Below are 19,086 nucleotides of genomic sequence, written 5' to 3' on the forward strand. Positions count from 1 at the left end.
ATTAAAGAGCGAAAAAAACCAGCAAACATTCCTTAGACAGAAAATGAGAAAAATAATTGGATGTGAAAAAAATTGTGATTTCAATAATGATCTCCAGAGGTGTCAGTGTAGTTTATGACATAACAAGGTGATGCTTAAAGGAATATGAAATAATACTTAGTTATTCAGAAATAACTACTATCTTTAATCTTGAAGCCTCTCTATATGAGAGAGATTACAGATGGCACACTGTAAAAGAGAGTCCCACAAGCAAGTAAATTGGAGAAACACCATATAATATACACACCCTTCCAGAAGTTCATAACCACTTTTGCATATTATAGGTTCTGAGTTGTCTAGCAGTAAAGATAGGTGTTCAACTTTGTTTAACCTAGAATGTCCCAAACTTATTTGAACTTGGTATGCTTTTTTTTTTTTTAACATAAAGGGTGGTTTGTTTACTTGTTTTATTTTTCACATAAAATTATAAACATTTTGGAATGCTGGTGGTTTCTGGAGTTGACTTTGAGAAATATAGCTCTATACCGATCAAACATAAAACACAGGAATACTGACTATGCTTGCATTTAGTATTCTTGAGTTCTCATAACTTATTTTATAGTTTTTTTGCAAAGATAATGTTTATGCAAATATACTCTCCAGACTTGGGAAGTTAATGCTCTTGCCCCTTCATTCTTGGTCACATCACACTCTGAGCTTCGTGCCTAGCGCAGGACATTGTCTGACTGTAGTGTAACAGGCTGTCAGCCACGATAGTAGGGAGATCCGAAACCATTCTGGAAGGCATCGAAGTGAAACACTGTGGGTGATTTGAGGCATGATGGTTGCTGGGCCACCGGAACCTGTTGACTTTCAGCTCTAAACCTGCTCTTCCCTATTCTCCCTTGTAAAGCCAGAGCTGGGACTTTGTACATTTTATTTCTCTTTAGAAATAAAAAGTTGGAAATTTAGTCAACTCAGGTCCTCGTAGGTTTAGCCAATGGCAGGTGGGGGGTGGGGGTGTTGAGGATGCTGGAGGAAGACTGGAAGATGAGTGGAGTGGAGAAGGGTCGTATTTGTGCTTGTTTCCTTGCCCTCAGTGTCACCCCAGCAGTGACACGTCACTTGATGAGAGCATTTATCTCAGCAGCAGGTGTTCCCAGTTTCTATTTTTTTCTACACCCAGAGGTGGTTTTATTGCTCGTCCTTAATCACACAACACCTGACAGAGAGCGCCCCCCTCCTAAGAGATCTCTGATACCCTGCCCTGAAGGATTCACCCCATCCAGTGTCCTGTGGTTACCAGTCCAGCCTGGCAAAATTCCCCTCTTCGGAGATCCGGTTCCCAGCTTGTGGGGTCCCTTCTCCAAACCTGTAGATTCTGACGGTTTCAGCCTCTTCCCCAACCTTATCATCAGGTAAAGGAGAATGAGTTTCTTTTGTGAGGCCCTTGAGGACAGAACTAGAACTCACCGGTTGAAGTAACAGGTTCCAATCATTAGAGATGCCAAAAAACGGAATGGACTGCACTGAATTTCCTATCCATTAATTTAAACAGAAGAAGAATCTGCCACAAAATTAACATATTGACAGGACTTAAAGTATCAGGTGGGAGATGGGACTGGATGAGATACAAGGTTTTTTCCATTTGGTTGATTCTACAGTAAAATGTAACTATAACTACAATTACTGAGTAATTCCTCAGTTAGCAAGGAATTAACTCCCCAGTTCCTTACTTCTATTATTCTTAATGCTCATAAACAATGCTGTTGTTGGAAGAGGTCACAGAAAGGACGTGACTGCAGACCCTGAAAATGTCAGAGGCTTCTCACCCCCCCCCCCACCCTTGTCCTTGGAATGTATGTTCTGCCTACTGCTTCCACAGTGGGAGCCATTTTCAATGACACAGCCCTGGTAGAGTGAGGTATGTTGTTGAAACCATATGGACTTAATAGGTAACTAAACCCAGTTAAGTCCTCTATATAAACTTAGATTCAAGTTTATATAAACTTTACACTTACATAAAATTTATAAAGTTTATGTAAACTTTATATAAACTTAGATTCAAACTTAAGATTCAAGTGGGCAGGTACAGAGATCTACTCATCTTTTGAATGCCCAAGACAAGCCTCATATGTAAGTTTTCTCGCATATTAAACCTGCCACCTACCAACATGGAGTGGTCTGCCTCTTTCTTCTGTCTCGCCTTGCCCCCCATGAACATAGGTCAGTTTCAGATTTCACCTGGGAAATTCCCAAGTTTCTGAATCAATACCTATGTTATTAGATATTAGCATTTCCATTTTATAAATTAGAAAGGAGAATGGTAGCTGATGTAAGATCATTAACGGCCAGGATCACCCAGTTTTCAAGTGAAGGTAGTGAAGGCAGAATGTGGACACTCCTGAGTCCCGCCACCTGCTTCCTAAGAAGCCTCAAGCTGCACCACTCTGAAGCATTCTGTTACAGCAGTCTCAGGGTGCCTGAAGCCAGCGAATCATTGTTGAATCATTGTTTCATTTCAGCGTCAGCCCTGGTGGATTGCTTTGCTTGTTTATATGTTTTGCTGAATAAAGGAAGAGGAAAGGCATTGAGAAGTGATGAATGGAGAGTGATAACAACTTGACAATAGTTCCTTACTCATCAAACCCACCAGCCCTACCCCCCTGCCACGTGGACATGCTTGCTACCTCCGTCAGGAATGCTCTGTCTTTAGCTACTGGATAACTCCTATCCACCCTTTAAAGTATAGCCCAGACAATTCCAGACGCACTTTCGGGTTCTGTCCTTAAGCTAATGTACCTGCTTTAGAGGTATTACATAAGCTAGGGGTGAATTACATAGCTAACAGGTGAATCCACTCATGGAAGCATCATCCTAGGAAGGCAAAGGTAGATGAGAAAATCAGAAGAATGGAACCAATATCAGCGGCCAAGCTGGCTTCTCCACTGGTAAGGATTCTGGCATTACCTTGAAGTCTTCGTCCTTAGACAGAATTTCTGCACAACATGTTGCCTATTACTACTCCTGACACACAGTTTACTATTTCATCGTTGTTTTTCTATCTGGCTTTCCTCGAGTAATTCAGATTATTCATCTTTGTATTCCCAGGACCTAGCAAGATATAGAATAATAGTTAGTGTCCAAAACACATGTTCTTGAGGCAACAAGGGATACTGGAGAAGCCACAGGATTTCAAGTCAGTTCCTGGGCTGTGATCACGAGCAAGATTACATAATTTTTCTAAGTTCTGTTCTTCCCAGGGAGGAGAGTTTCAGGAAGGAAGTGGTCAGTGGTTTCCAGCACTAGCAGTGGGCAAGATTATCTAATTTTTCTAAGCCTAACTCTTCCAAGAGAACTGACGGCAGTTACTAACACTATGCAAAAGTCACCTGATAAAAAGTGTCCATTGAATTTAGCAGGAAGGTCCACCAGTGACCACTTTGAAACAAGTACCAATGGGGGTAGTAAGCATTGAAGCAGGTTGCAGTGAGCCAAATATTGCACTGGATATAGGGAAGAGGACTCGGAAACCACAGACAATGCTCAGGGTTATTTACTGTAAATATAAGGGATGGACAAGTTACAACTAGCTGTTGTTCAAAGGGCTTTGGTTTATTAGTTTATTAGGGGATGATTTGAGCATATTGTATTTAACTGCTTCAAGAAAACAGAAAATATAGTGACGTTAACAAGGGGAGGGAACAATCTAGAGCACAACCCCTGAGGAGGCTCCTAGGAAGAAAATAGCATGGGAACAAAAATGAACAGATTTATTGGAGACAGAAAGAGGGGCAACAACCTTTCAGTTTAGCAGAATACAGGGAAAAGGATAATGTGGATACAAACAAGGCAACAGACTTAGAGATGGTAAGGAAGTGAGGTAGCTCCAGTCTGGGCTTCTCCAAGCAATTGGTGGCAGAGCAGAGAGATCAAAGAGCACCAGCCCTGGAAATGGACTTTGTGGGTTTAAGTCCCAGAACACCTTCTAATTGTGTCACCTCTGGCAAGGTATTTAACATACTAATGCCTGATTTCCCCCATGATAATAACCATGCTCTTACTCTCCTGGATTGCTGTAAGGAGTTCATGACTTCTTATATACATACGGAGCCAACAGTGCAGACCTGCACTCTCCCGAAGTGTGAGCCACTCGCACTGTGTGAAGTAAGAATTGTGGGCTCTAAAGATTTCCACAGAGGAGACAGTTTGAAGGGAACTCTGCAGGGTACAAAAACGAAGGAGCCAGGCAAACATTGAAGGGTGGGAAGCAGTGGTGAAGAGTCAGTTTAGTTGGAAATCATGTACAACATGTCATTGGGGCAGTTCCCAAACCCCCTTCCCCACCTTCAGCCCAGGTGTTGACAGGGGGAAGGCAGAGAGCTAGATGGATCCAACAGACAGCGGTGATGGAAGAACCATGAAGGGATGGAGCTGAGAACCCTGAGGACAGGCTGCAGTGAAGGGGCCACGGAATCAAGCAAGATGTCTTGAGAAGTGAGGGGTCTCCACTGAAGGAGGCCAGAGAGTTGAGAACTTAAAGCGATGGAAATGTATTCTGTGCTTGTTGAAGAATTGTGGTAACCTGACAGCCCTAGTTCTTCTACAGGTGAGCTCAGGACAGCAAGGACTTGACCTTTCCCTGCAAGGGACTGGAAGACAGGGACAGGGCGGGGCGCATGCGGGAAGATAATGAGAATTGTGATGGGATGGGGCGGGGCTCCGGGGCGGGGCTACCGGGCGGTGGGGTGTGGCCCATCCAGTACATGGTCTAGTCCCCCACGGCGCGTGCAGGGGGCACTCGGGGCCTCTGCAGCTTAAGCAGCATGTGCCTGTGCTGTGCGGATGACGAAGCCATCCAAGTCAACCCCGTGAGTTTTCCAAGTCCCTAACCCTGCCTCGGCAGCCCCTACCCTGAGCCCTGCACTGGGATTACTGGGACACTTGGGATTACGGTCGCTTGTGATCGTGGCCAATGAGGGCTTGGGTGCTGAGGGTTGGGAATCCCGGGTGAAGTAGACAGACTAGATCCTGGACAGCAACAGACCCACCCAGGGTCTGTCTGCCCCAGAGGTAGATGGGGCTTACAGAGGTTGGGGGGCAGTTTAAGTTTCCCAATATTGGGAAAGACAGGAAGGTGACTGCTTCTGGGTCTTGGGGTTGAACAACTGAATCAAACTGAAGGCGGGGGGGGGGGGATTTAAGGTACAATTTAGAAATTGCGGGAAGCTGTGGGAACCCTACAAACCAAACAGCCAAGATCCCTGTGTCTCAGAAAACCATACCACTTGCTGGGGTTCCTCAATCTCCCCAACCACCAGCAGGAACGTAATTATTTGATTTCTTGTACACCTTTTCCTTTCATGATAAAGCTCATTGCTCTACATGGTTCCTGTAATGTGGTTCAAGCCTGGTTCTTTTTTCTCAAACAATTGCCATCCTTCCCCCTGACTTTTACCTTAATGTTCTCATTCTCTCCTGCCTCCTGTAGTTGAGAAAATATGCATATATTACATAAATAAAAAACAGTAGCATAGGCTTCCTATTACAATAACTGGTATTTCTGTTTGCTCATGGTTTTTTATGGTTTGTTTTGTTTTAATTTAATTTTACATATTATGTAGGAAGGGCCAAGATGGCAACATCCTTCAGAGGTCACTGCAAGGCAGGTAATGTTTAAATAAATAAATCTGGGTATTTCAAAATTGTAACTTCGTCTTTTTTATGTGTCGTGGTCTCTATATGATAGAACTTTTATTAGCTAGACACTTCTGTGTTATCTTTCATGGAAACCTGGGATCTTGTGACTACTATTAGAATAATGTGACTACAATTAAATGCTTTATATTCTTATTTTTTAAGGTAATAGGAATTGAATGGCTAGATCATAGAGAAAGCAATTTTTTCATAGTTATGAAGTAATACCACATAGTTTTCAAAGCAATTATACCAACTGCACTCCCCTGGAAGTGGATAAAAGTTTCTTTCATTCATATACTCTACACCCTAATACTCCATTATCTTCAAAGCATTCTAGTTTGAACCCTTAGGTCTCTTCCACTTATAGTTGCCATATAATAGGGACATAAAAATCTCTGCTTGACATATGCAGCATTTAAGGGAACTAAAGATTGTGCACAAATTTTGTTTTCTTATTTCTACAAAGAAAATTCCTTTGGGGCTTTTAATTAACATTATTTTTAAAATAAAAGTAAACATATATATCTATGAGCCTTAGATCCCACAGTTGGTGAAGTGGGAAGCAAGAGTAAATAGTCTCATTAGAAAACTCTAGAGACGCTCCAATGTGTTTTCTTCATCTATGACCACATATTTGAAGAAAGATTTTTCCTACTTTTCTGTGGCTATGTAAACCATATCCACTGATTGTGTTTATCTTTTTTTATTGACACTAACCAAAAATATAATCAGCATGTTAAATTTTTATGTTTTAAAAAGTATGATTTGTTTTCCTCTTAATTTTCCAAAAGTCCAGAGATAAACGTATTGAGAATATGAAAAACCTAAGGAAAGAGAAGAGGAGATTTACTAAACGGTTTGCAAGACCTGCTCCTCTTCCAGAACCAGGACTCCTAGTAAGTACAATATAGAGACTTCACTAAAATTAACAGGTCCTTAAATACAAAAGACACCCTCGTTTTTAATTTATGTATTACTCTATATTTTGTTTTTCCTCTTTCCTTTGAAAAATCTGTAATTGTAGTCTGGGAAATTACTTTAAAACTCCTCCAATCAAATTCTCATTTATTATTTAAATTTTTCTCTCTCTCTTTTTTTGTCTGATAAACTATACCTTATTGATGTTATGTGACAAGGTAGGTCTCTCTTCTTCAGAGAGTCAGAGATGGATTCCAGGCCAGGAGATTCTCAATGTGTTGGCAAATGAGTTAAGGCAAGGACTCCCTAGCAGCTGAGGGCTCCTCTCTTCCTCTTGTGCTCTCTCTAGGTTTGGGGACTCCTGCTCTTTAGCGGGCACGTGGACCATAAAGTCCACCACCCACATGGCTATAGCCAATTCATTGTTATACCCGGAAATGAGCTTGACAAAGTGCTCATTGAGAGTAATGCCAGCCTCAGTATCAAAGATGGAAGAGTGAGTGTCACTGTTAAAGTTGCAGGAGACAACCTGGTCAGTATAGCCCAGAGTTTCATTGAGGGGACCCTCTGATGCCTGCTTCACCACCTTCTCCAGGGAGCTTTCTCCAGGCAGCAGATCAGATCCATAACTAACACACTGGGGGTGGAGACACGGAAGACCATGCCAGTGAGCTTCCCATTCAGCTCAGGAATGGCCTTGCCCATAGCCCTGGCAATACCAACAGAAGAAGGAATGATGTTCTGAGTAGCCCTTCGGCCATCATACTACAACTTCCCAGAGAGCTCATCCACAGTCTTTTAGATGGCAGTGATGGCATGGAATGTGGTCTTAAGTCTCTCCACAATGTCAAAGTTGTCATGGATGACCTTGGCCAAAGGGGCCAAGCAGTTATGATGCAGAAGGCATTGATGATAATCTTCAGGGAGTTGTCATACTTCTCATGTTTCACACCCATCACAAACATGGGAGCATTAGCAAAAGGGATAGGGATAATGACCTTCTTCTCTCCACCCTTCAAGTAAGCCCCAGCCTTCTCCATGGTGGTTGAAGACACCAGTGCACTCCACAACATATTCAGCAAGAACATCACCCCATTTGATGTCAGTGGGCTTTTGCTCCTGCAAGATAGAGATGGGCTTTCCACTGATGACATGATGGGTTTCTAGGTCTAGGTCTCAGCCTTGACTGTGACATTGGATTTGTCAGGGTAGAATCATACTGGAACATGCAGACCATGTAGTTGCGATCAATGAAAGAAAGGGTCATGAGTGGTGACAATATCCAGTTTTTCAGAGTTAAAAGCAGCCCTGATGACCAGGAACCCATTATGTCCATCCATTTACTTTAACCTTTGCCATTGTGTCTCAGGGACCTGGGTGGCACTGAACAAAAAGATGTGGCTGGGTTTTGAATGGGGAGGAGGGCAGAGCCTATTTTTTTTCTTTTTTTTTTTTTTAAGATTTTATTTATTTATTTGACAGAAAGAGAGCTCACAAGTAGACAGAGAGGCAGGCAGAGAGAGAGGAGGGGAAGCAGGCTCACTGCTGAGCAGAGAGCCCGAAGCGGGGCTCGATCCCAGGACCCTGGGATCATGACCTGAGCCGAAGGCAGAGGCTTTAACCCACTGAGCCACCCAGGTGCCCCGGGCAGAGCCTATTTAAATCTCCTTTCCAACAGTCTCCTGGAGATGATGTGGTTTCATGGAAAGAGCAAGATCTGAGGAAACCACATTATTCTGGTTTCCAGTTTTTGCTTTACCATATATGATCTTGACTGCCCAAAATCATTATTTGAATCTTTTGGATTATATTACTTGGAAAATAAATCTCTTGGCAAATAGTTATTCAGACTAGGCTTGATCACTTGCAACATCATAAAAGTCTACACCAATCGCAGCTTATTGCCTCTCTGCACATCTTTTTTTTTTTTTAATTTAAATTTTAGTGAACGTACAGTGCAATATTGTTTTCAGGAATAGAACTCAGGGTTTCTCTACTTACATACAACACCCAGTGCTCATCATAACAAGTGCCCTCTTTAATACCCATTACCCATCTAGCCTCTCCCATACATTCATCTGTTTTGTTTCTTATATTCCACATATGAGTGAAATCATATGGTATTTGTCTTTGACTAACTTATTTCGCTTAGCATAATACACTCTAGCTCCATCCACATCATTGCAAATAACAAGACTTTATCCTTTTTGAATACACACTCACACACACTCACACACACTCACACACACATATACCACATCTTCTTTATCCATTTCTCTCTTGAGGGACATTTGGGCTCTCTCCATATTTTGGCTATTGTTAATAATGCTACTGTGAACATCAGGGTGCATGTGCCCCTTTGAATCTATATTTTTATATCCTTTGGGTAAATACCTAATAGTGAAATTGATGGATTATAAGGTAGCTCTATTTTGAATTTTTTGAGGAACCTCCATACTGTTCTATAGAGTGGTTTTACCAGTTTGCATTCCCACCAACAGTCATCTTTGCATCTCTTTGGCATGGATTTAAAAGTGCTTCCAAATAACCTGTCATGTGGCCTCCATGATACTTTTATATATAGTGTTAATTATATTTCTTGTAGTCAAACATTAAATCCAATGGCCCTCCATTTTAAAGGCCTTCAGATATTTGAGGAAAACTATTATCTTCCTTCATATTCAGCTTTTCCTCAGGATGAAAATCCCCATTTTCCTCATCCATTCCTCTTTAACTTAGTAGTAAGTCCTGGCCTTATTTAGGCAATCTTCAGGATCAGAATTATATTTTATTATAAAAAGAGATTTGGAAAAAATTATATTTCCAGTAATTAAGATTTTTTTCTGTTGGTTTTGTTTTTGAAAGAAAATATTTTATAAGCACAATTAATGAATAGCTATGGCAGGTAGGAATTGTTAACTTTAGCTCCTTATCAGAGAAACTCAACTTTAGTGGCTTAACCAAATAGAAGTATATTTTTTCTCCAAAGAAAAGCTTCTGACCTAGACCTAAAGCTGACGTGATGGTTCCAAAAATCACTAAAATTGTTCCAGGTTCCCTCCATCGTTATGATCTTTTCAAACTTTTCACATGACTTTCATCCTCATGGTCTCAAAAGGCTTCTACAATAGTAGATGTGTCTACATTCCAATAGAAAACAGTACAGAATTGGGGCACTTGGGTGGCTCAGTTGGTTAAGCCTCTGCCTTCAGCTCTGGTCATGATCTCAGGGTCCTGGGATCAAGCCCCATATCGGGCTTCCTGCCCAGAGGGGAGCCTGCTTTCCCCTTCTCTCTGTCTGCCTCTCTTCCTAATTGTAATCCCTCCTGCTGTCAAATAAATTAAAAAAAAAAAAAAGAAAACAGTACAGAACTAAGGACAAAAAGTATATGCCAGCAGCTAAGTCAACTCCCGTTTGATCAGGAAAAGAGCCTCCTTCATATATGTATATATGAAATAGATACATAAAATATATATATAAATAAAGTCTTGGTTGTGGTAATGGTTTCATGTTGTACATGTGCCAAAATATTTTAAAATGTGTACTTTATTTTTATTGTTTTAAAGATTTTATTTATTTCTTTGAGAGAGAGAGAGAGAGTAAGTGGGGAGGGAGAGAGGGAGAAGCAGGCTCCCTGCTGAGCAAGGAGCATGGGGCCCTGGGATCGTGACCTGAGGCGAAGGTGGAAGTGTAACTGGCTGAGACACCCAGGCGCCCCTAAAATGTGCACGTTGAATTTGCACAATTTATTGTATGTCAACTGTACTTCAATAAAACAGACAATATATATGTATTTATATGTTACATTGGGTTTACTCTGAGTTGTATAATTCTATTAGTTTTGACAAAGCATAATTTCCATGACAGTAACAAACAGAATAGTTTCACTGCCACAAACATCCTATGTGTTCTACCTATTCATCCCTCCTTCTTTCCTCCTCACCTGCCCCAAGCCACTAGCAATCACTGAATTTTTTTTTAAAGATTTTATTTATTTATTTGAGAGAGCGCGAGCAAGCATGAGCGAGCATGTGCACAAGCGGGGGTGGGGGGCGGTGTGCAAAGGGAGAAGCAGACTCCCTGCTGAGCAGGGAGCCTGCCCTGGGGCTCTATCCCAGGACCTGGAGATCATGACCTGAGCTGAAGGCAGACCCTTAGCCAACTGAGCCACCCAGGTGCAACCCCCCCCCCTTTTTTTTGGCAATCACTTAACTTTTTACTGTCTCTATAGTTTTGCCTTTTCCAGAATGTCATATAGTTGGAATCTTACAGGATGTAACCTTTCAGATTGGCTTCTTTCACTCAGCAACATGCATTTCATGGCTTGATAACCCATTTCTATTTATCATTGAATAATATTCCATTGTATGGATGTACCACAGTTTATTCATGTACCTATTGAAAGACACCATCGTTGGTTCCAATTTTTAGTAATCATGAATTAAGCTGCTATAAATATTGGTGCACAGGTTTTTGCATGAACATAAATTTACAAATAATTTGGGTAAATTAAATACAATCATTGGATAATATGGTAAAACTATGTTGAGTTTTATAAGAAACTGGAAAATTGTCTTCCAAAGTAGCTGTATAATTTTAGATCCCCACCAACAATGAATGAGAGTTCCTGTTGTTCCTCCTCCTTGCTAACCTTTGATATGATCAGTGTTTTGGATTTTAGCCATTTTGACAGGTGTGTAGTGATAACTCATTGTTTTCATTTGCAATTCCCTATTAACATATACTATTGAAAATATTTTCATATGTTCATCTGTTCTCTGTATAACTTCTTTGGCACAGTGTCTGTTTCAATATTTTGCCCACTTTTTAATTGAAGTCACTTTCTCATGAGTTTTAACAGCCATTTGTATATTTTGTATACCAGTTCTTTATAAGATATGCATTTTTGTAAATATTTTCCCCTAGTCTCTGCCTTTTTTAATTCTTCTAAACGTGTCTTTCCCAGAGTAGAGGTTTTTTATTTTAATTAAGTCTAATGTATTAACTATTTCTTTCATGGAACATGCCTTTGGTATTGTATCTAAAAACTCCCAAGATCACATAGACTTTTCTCTTGCATTATCTTAAGAGTTTTACAATTTTGCATTACATTATCCATCTGTTCTTGAATCTTGCCCATTTTTCCATTAGAGCCCTTAGCATATTGATAATAATTATTTTAAATTCCCAGTCTTATCATTCCCAAATCTCTGCCCTGAGTCTGGATCTGATGCTTGCTTTGTCTCTTCAGACTGTTTTTACTTTTTAGCATGTCTTCTATTTTTGATGTTGTTAAGAGCCAGACATGATATACTGAGTAAGTTAGAAACTGAGATAAATAAACCTTTAGTGTAGGATTTGTGTATACCTGGCTAGGATTTAGGCTGTGTTGTCTGTTTGCGTTAGCTGTGGCGTAAGAGATAAAAATTTACTCTGTATTTTTGTGTCTCCTCTTGTATTTTAGTTCCCCCCAGAGCCTCTTAAATAAGATCTGAGGCTTGTAGTTCTTTAAGCTAACTTCCCTGATATTATATAGAAGCCTTATTAATATGGTGGTAAGTTGTTGTGCAGGGGAGCATTTTATAGACCTATGAATAGATCTCAGTCTTTTAGAGAGCCTGTGTCCCTAGGACATGATTTTCCCAACAACTACTTAGCTACCCTTACCCTTAAGTGAAACAGGAAGGCTATAGGGGACTGGAGTTGCGTATTTCCCTCTGCTAGGTAGGAGAGTCTGGATTTGGCTATTTTCCTTCCCTACATCAGTAAGGGTTTAATAAAACCCAAATTGGTTAAGTTGTGATAAAATAGTTTCCCTTGAGGGCATGCCCTGTTTGAAGAGGAGAGCGAGCTCAGGAGACTTTCAAAATAGCTACTCTTTCCCTCCCACTGCTGGAAGCAAAAGGAGATTTTCCCCCCTAATTATCACAATAAGACCTGGTGGGACATCTAGAGGTAAAACTCAAGGAATATGCAGGCCTTGCTAAGACAGATCCCCCACCCTAAGTCTGTAACCTTTAAGCTAATCCACAGTGAGTTTCAGCAATTCATTCATTAAAGTTTGAGTGTTCTGTTGGAATAGTATTGGCTCCAACAACATCATTTGCGTCTTGTTTGTCCCATGACCTCAATTCTCCAATGGATCTAAGAAAAGTTGTTGATTTTTACTTCAGCTTTTTTCTTGTGAGGATGGGACTGATGATGCCCTAGTTATTTTACATGTCAGACTGGAAACCCCCACTTATGTATCTTTGCTCAAAACTGAGTCAACAGCCACCCAAAGCTGCAATATGTTTAAGTGGTGAAAAGCTGACCTGGCTTCTTTGTTGCTCTGAAGAGAATTAAGCTTCCATTAGTGTGGATGAAAGTACTTTCTTTTCTCAGGCTGTGATGGTCCTCCTCCTATAATTCACCCTCCTCCTTTAGTTTTGGAGTAAATACAGATTATGAGTAACAGTTCCACTCTTCGGCTTTTTTTTTTTTTCCCCTTCTGTTTTTCTTTGCCTAGTCAAGGGAGCCTATGCATTGCCACCCAGAAACTCAGGATCCTCAACCTTATAGTTAAATATCTACAAAGTTCTTCTCTTGCAGATATGCTAGTGTTTGAAATACCATCCACATAATCATGGCCTCTGAGATATGCATTAAAATATGTCTGCACAACATATTTTACATCTATAATAGTGATCCCTTAGTAAAGTATAATTATATGGGATGGGGGTGGGGAGCAGTGATTCCTGAGACCACCCTTCTCTAAGGCAATTACCACCACATCTAAGCCCTTTAAATTTTGATTCATTTCTACACATCAGTTTGGCTAATTTTTCTATCTCACTGCAAGTTCGGATATCTTGGGCCATCAATCTTCTCCCTTCATGACTTGCCCCTCAACACCAAACCATTTAGGATTCTTCCATTAAAAAGCTCCCCCCGCCAATTTTTTTTTCCTTGATTTACTAGATGGTTTTTATAGAAATGCCTACAGACTTGTTCTATATCAATTATCCAATGAACACACTTGAGCTTTCAGAGACAAAATATCTCCAAATAAATAAAAATATATAAAACAAAAGCATGATGTATGAGAAGCTGGAGTTCAGTCTGGTACTTAGTACTTATTCTCCTTACTATAAGGATTCTTAGAATTGTCTTCAAAACAGCTAGATATTTTTGCCCTGGCAGTATTAGGCAGTCATGAGAGTTATGATATCCTTTAAAAGAGAAAATAAACCCTTCGCCCAAGAAAGAACATCAGGGGGCTCAAAGCCTAGAAGTACACACTATGCTAACAGGCTTCTCAGGACTCACAGAAGAGTAATAATAGCAAGGAGCTACTGTGAAAATCTTATTCTAATGTTTCTTCTATATATTGACCAAGATGTATAGTGTATCATATTTAAGCTTGAACTCTCAGTACTTCTCAAATGAGGTCAGGACCAATTTTGTGTGATTTGGTTTGGTTTGGTTCAGTTTAATTTTCAAATCACTGGACTGTCATTTTGTAACATATGATCAAAATGTCATAGCAGTATCAAATTATTATAAATGAACACAAATGTTCATTCTCAATTTGTCTAACTAATCTTGTTGTAAGGCATAATGACTGTTAGGCTAGACTAAAACCAGACCACATAGAATAACACATCTTTAAATTGTATTGGTCCTTTCACTTTCTTCCCCTTACATCTTTTGCAAATTGTTGGGTTATAAGCAGCGCCTCTACTAAATACCCTCTTCTCTTTTTCTTTCTTCTTAAATTGTTTTTTTGCCTCAGGAAAAAATATAACAACAGTATTTGTACAATTTAAATGGCTTGAGATAAAGATTAAAAACATGAGTCCATACATACAGGTAGTTTTCATATAGGAGTTGTGCCCAGTAGGACAGAGGATGTATGATTAGGCTAGAGCAACTAGTTGTAAAAATTTTGGAAAAGTATTTTTATTTTGATGTTTGTCTGCTTAAAGTCTCTATAACAAAACTGTCTCCTAATTATTTTATTAACAATCATTATCATGGACATTAAAATAATCATGCAATATTATTTTATGATTAAGTTCCTGCCAATACTGATATATATATCCTTTCTATATTTACTTAATTGTTGCTGTTGCTTACTTTAATTCATTTCAAGATTAAAAAATTCTCAACAGATACACATAGCATGCTTTCTTGGCCCATCACAGACCATAAAACTGGAAAAGAAAACCCCTATGTTTAAAAACTCTATCACATCCACAATGGTTAGCAGTGACTTTAACCCTTTCTCCCCTGTTATTTTTGGTTTCTACAAATTCTTCCTGCTTGTGGTGTTTATCTGACTCAGAGGGGAAAAAAAAAAAAACACTTTATATCATATTCATACGAATTATTTCATAAAATTGTTTTTCATATCTGGCTACTATCTGAATGTAATGTTGTGATAATTTAGAATAGCATTTTTAGCTCTTTATGAAATTCTTTTTGTGTAAGAAAGTCTACTCCCAGGGCTGCCTGGGTGGGTCAGTGGGTTAGGCCTCTGCCTTCGGCTCGGGTCATGGTCTCGGGGTCCTGGGATCGAGTCCCACACTGGGCTCTCTGCTAGGCAGGGAGCCTGCTTCCTCCTCTCTCTCTCTCTCTCTCTCTCTCTCTCTAATTCTGATCTCTCTCTGTCAAATAAATAAAATATTAAAAAAAAAAAAGAAAGTCTATTCCCGTTGATATCTTTCCCAGATAATTTATAACTTTGTATAAATTTTTCCTTATATACATTTTAATTGAACTTATTTTTCTTTATGTACTTTAATTTTTTTCTAGTGGACATAAAGCTGGAGTCTGTGTGGAAGAAATCATGCCAGATGAAAATGTACAGATTAATAACATCAAGTGGCATTTTTTTAATTTGACTTCATTTGAAAAATAAAAGCCATACTCTGCCATTTCAACAAAATAAATGCAGTACAACCATCTAACATCCAAGCCAGAGGGTCTAGAATTTTATTAAATAACTTAACTCATTATCACTTTCTTTTCTATGGTAAATTTGAGATCTGCTACTTTTCAACAAACAATTATACATGCCTTTAAAAATTATATACTCCTCCTTAAATTTTTGCAATTAAATTTATGACTTATCTAAAAGTTTGGAATTATACTTTAATAATAGGGGAAATGCCCCTAACTTGGGAGCAGCCAAATATATAAATCAGTTAGTAACAAACTTAAAGAAATTCATTGATAATAATACAATAGTAGTAGGGAATTTTAACATCCCATTCAAAGCACTGGACAGATCGTCTAAGCAGAAGATCAATGAGGAAACAAGGGCTTTGAATGGCACACTGGGCCAGATGGACTTAATAGATGTAGTCATTACATTCATCCTAAAGCAGCATAATACTCATTCTCTTCCAGTGTACATGGAACATTCTCAAGAATAGATCACATACTGGGTCACAATTCAGGCCTAAACCTGTATGAAAAGATTGAGGTCATACCATGCATATTTTCAGACCGTAATGCTATGAACCTTGAGGTCAACTGCAAGAAAAAAATGGAAAGACTACAAATACATGGAGATTAAAGAACATTCTACTAAAGAATGGGTTAACCAGGATATTAAAGAAGAATTAAAAAAAAAAATACATGGAGGCAAATGAAATGAAAATATGACAGTCCAAAACCTTTGGGATGTGACAAAGGTGGGTCCTAAGAAAGTAGTATACAGCCATACAGGCTTTCTTCAAGAAGCAAGAAAAGCCTCAAATATACAATCTAGCTTTACACCTAAAGGAACTGGAAAAGGAACAGTAAATAAAGCCTAAATCCACCAGAAGAAGGGAAATAATAAAGACCAGAGGAGAAATAAATGATATGCAACTTAAAAAAAAAAAAAAAAGAAGTAGAACAGATCAACAAAACTAGGAGCTGTTTCTTTGAAAGAATTAAAATGACAAACCCCTAACCAGACTTACCAAAAACAGAAAGGACCCAAATAAATAAAATCATGAATAAAAGAAAAGAGATCACAATCAACAACACAGAAATACAATTGTAAAAGAATGTCATGAGCAATTATATGCCAACGAATCAGGCGATCTGGAAATGGATGAATTCCTAGAAACATAAACATAAACCAAAACTGAAACAGGCAGAAATAAAAAACCTGAACAGACCCATAAACAGCAAAGTAACCAAAAATTTCCCAAAAAACAAGAGTCCAAGGCCTGATGGCTTCCCAGGGGAATTGTATCAAACATTTAAAGAAGAAATAATATGTATTCTTCTGAAACTCTTCCAAAAAACAGAACTGGAAGGAAAATTTCCAAACTCATTCTATGAGGCCAGCATTACCTTGATCCCAAAACCAAAGACCCCACTATAAAAGAAGAATTACAACTCGATATCCCTGGTGGACATGGATGCAAAAATTCTCAACAAGAGAATTCAACTAGCTATTCAAATCCAATAGCAGATTAAAAGGATTGTTCACCATGACCATGTGGGATTTATTCCTGGGCTGCAGGGGTGGTTCATATCCATAAATCAATCAATGTGATATACCACATTAATTCAAGAAAAGATAAGAACGATATGATCTTTTCAACAGATCCAAAAAAAGCATTTGACAAAATACAGCATCCTTTCTTGATAAAAACCCTTAAGAAAGTAGGGATAAAAGGAAAATATCTGCACATCATAAAGGCAATATAAGAAAGACCCACAGCTTATCTCCTCCTCATTGGGGAAAAATTGAGAGCTTTTCCCATAAGGTCAGGAACATGACAGGGATATCCACCCATGCTCACTGTCATTCAGCATAGTACTGGAAGTCCTAGCCTGAGCAGTCAGAAAACAAAAAGAAATAGAGGGCATCCTAATCAGCAAGGAAGAAGTCGAACTTTCACTCTTTGCAGACAACATGATATTCTATGTAGAAACCTAAAAGACTCTGCCAAAAAATTGCTAGAACTTATATAGTAATTCAAATTCACAGGATGTAAGAAGCACAGAAGTCTGTTTCATTTTTACACATCAATAATGAAGCACCAGAAAGGAAAATTAAGGAATTGATCCCATTTACAGTTGCACCAAAAGCCAGAAGATACCTAGAAATAAACCTAACCAAAGAGGTAAAAGATCTGTACTCTGAAAACAATAGAACACTTATGAAAGAAATTGAGGAAGCACAGAGAAATGCTCATGGATTGGAAGAACAAATACTGTTAAAATGTCTACACCACCCAAAACAATCTACACAGTCAATGTAATCCCTATGAAAATACCACCAGCATTTTTCACAGAGCTAGAACAAAAAATTCTAAAATTTGTATGAAACCAGAAAAGTTCCCAAATAGCCAAAGGAATTTTGAAAAAGAAAACTAAAGCTAATGGCATCACAAAGCTGTAATCATCAGGACAGTATGGTACTGGCACAAAAACACTTATGATCAATGGAGCAAAAGAGAATTCAGAAATGGACCCTCAACTATGTGGTCAACTAATCAACAAAGCAGAAAAGATTATCCAATGGAGAAAAGATAGTCTCTATAATAAAAGGTGTTGGTAAAATTGGACATCCCCATGCAGAAAAATGAAACTGGACCACTTCCTTATACCATACACAAAAATAAACTCAAAATGAATGAAAGACCTAAATGTAATACAGGTCTCCATCAAAATCCTAGAGGGGAACACAAGCAGCAACCTCTTTGAACTCAGCCACAGCAACTTCTTACTAGACACGTCTCTGAAGGCAAGAGAAACAAAAGCAAAATAAACTATTAGGACTTCCTCAAGATAAAAATGTTCCACACAGCAAAGGAAACAATAAAACTAAAAGGCAACTTATGGAATGGGAGAAGATATTTGCAAATGACATATTCAATAAAGGGCTAGTATCCAAAATCTATAAAGAACTTATCAAACTCAACACTCCAAAAAATAAAAAATCCAGTTAAGAAATGGGCAGAAAACATGAACAGACATTTCTCCAAAGAAGAGATACAAATGGCTAGCAGACACATGAAAAGTTGTACATCATCACTTGGCATCAAAGAAATACAAATCAAAACCACAATGAGATACCGCCTCACACCAGTCAAAATGGCTAAAATTAAAAACTCTGGAAACAATAGATGTTGGCAAGAATGGGGAGAAAGGGGAAAACTCTTATACTGTTGGTGGGAATGCAAACTGGTATAACCCTCTGGAAAACATTATGGAGGCTCCTCAAAAAGTTAAAAATAGAACTACCCTATCACCCAGCAATTGCACTAGCAGGCATTTATCCAAAGGATACAAACATAGTGATCTGAAGGGACACATGCACGCCAGTATTTATAGCAGCATTATCAACAATAACCAAAATATGGAAAGAGTCCAGATGTCCATCAGCTAATGAAGGAAGATGTGGTGTGTGTATATATATTACATATAACGTGTAGTGTGTGTGTGTGTGTGTGTGTGTGTGTGTGTGTGTGTGTGTGTAACATCTGTGAGATTTATAT

General features: G+C 38.9%; 1 protein-coding gene and 1 pseudogene across 1 annotated transcript; one reads left to right on the top strand and one right to left on the bottom strand.

Annotated features, from left to right (window-relative positions):
• Positions 1 to 4,805: 4,805 nt before the first annotated feature.
• On the top strand, positions 4,806 to 6,590 carry LOC111149932 (coiled-coil domain containing 179). Its single transcript, XM_022507210.1, has 3 exons — positions 4,806 to 4,850; positions 5,604 to 5,653; positions 6,476 to 6,590. The coding sequence occupies exons 1-3, from the start codon at positions 4,806 to 4,808 to the stop codon at positions 6,588 to 6,590; spliced, it is 210 nt and encodes a 69-aa protein (XP_022362918.1).
• A 248-nt stretch (positions 6,591 to 6,838) lies between these two features.
• Positions 6,839 to 7,937, bottom strand: LOC111149933 (annotated as a pseudogene).
• Positions 7,938 to 19,086: the final 11,149 nt, after the last annotated feature.

Source organism: Enhydra lutris, unplaced genomic scaffold (genome assembly GCF_002288905.1).
Source record: "Enhydra lutris kenyoni isolate GAN:26980312 unplaced genomic scaffold, ASM228890v2 scaffoldscaffold22, whole genome shotgun sequence".
NCBI classification, from domain to species: Eukaryota; Metazoa; Chordata; class Mammalia; order Carnivora; family Mustelidae; genus Enhydra; species Enhydra lutris.

Bases quoted from the DNA above. Each gene is read 5' to 3' on its own strand.
- LOC111149932 (XM_022507210.1), top strand. From the start codon at position 4,806: ATGTGCCTGTGCTGTGCGGATGACGAAGCCATCCAAGTCAACCCC. The intron at 4,851-5,603 runs GTGAGTTTTCCA...CATATTATGTAG, and splicing joins AAGCCATCCAAGTCAACCCC to GAAGGGCCAAGATGGCAACA. The intron at 5,654-6,475 runs GTTTAAATAAAT...CCAAAAGTCCAG, and splicing joins GTCACTGCAAGGCAGGTAAT to AGATAAACGTATTGAGAATA.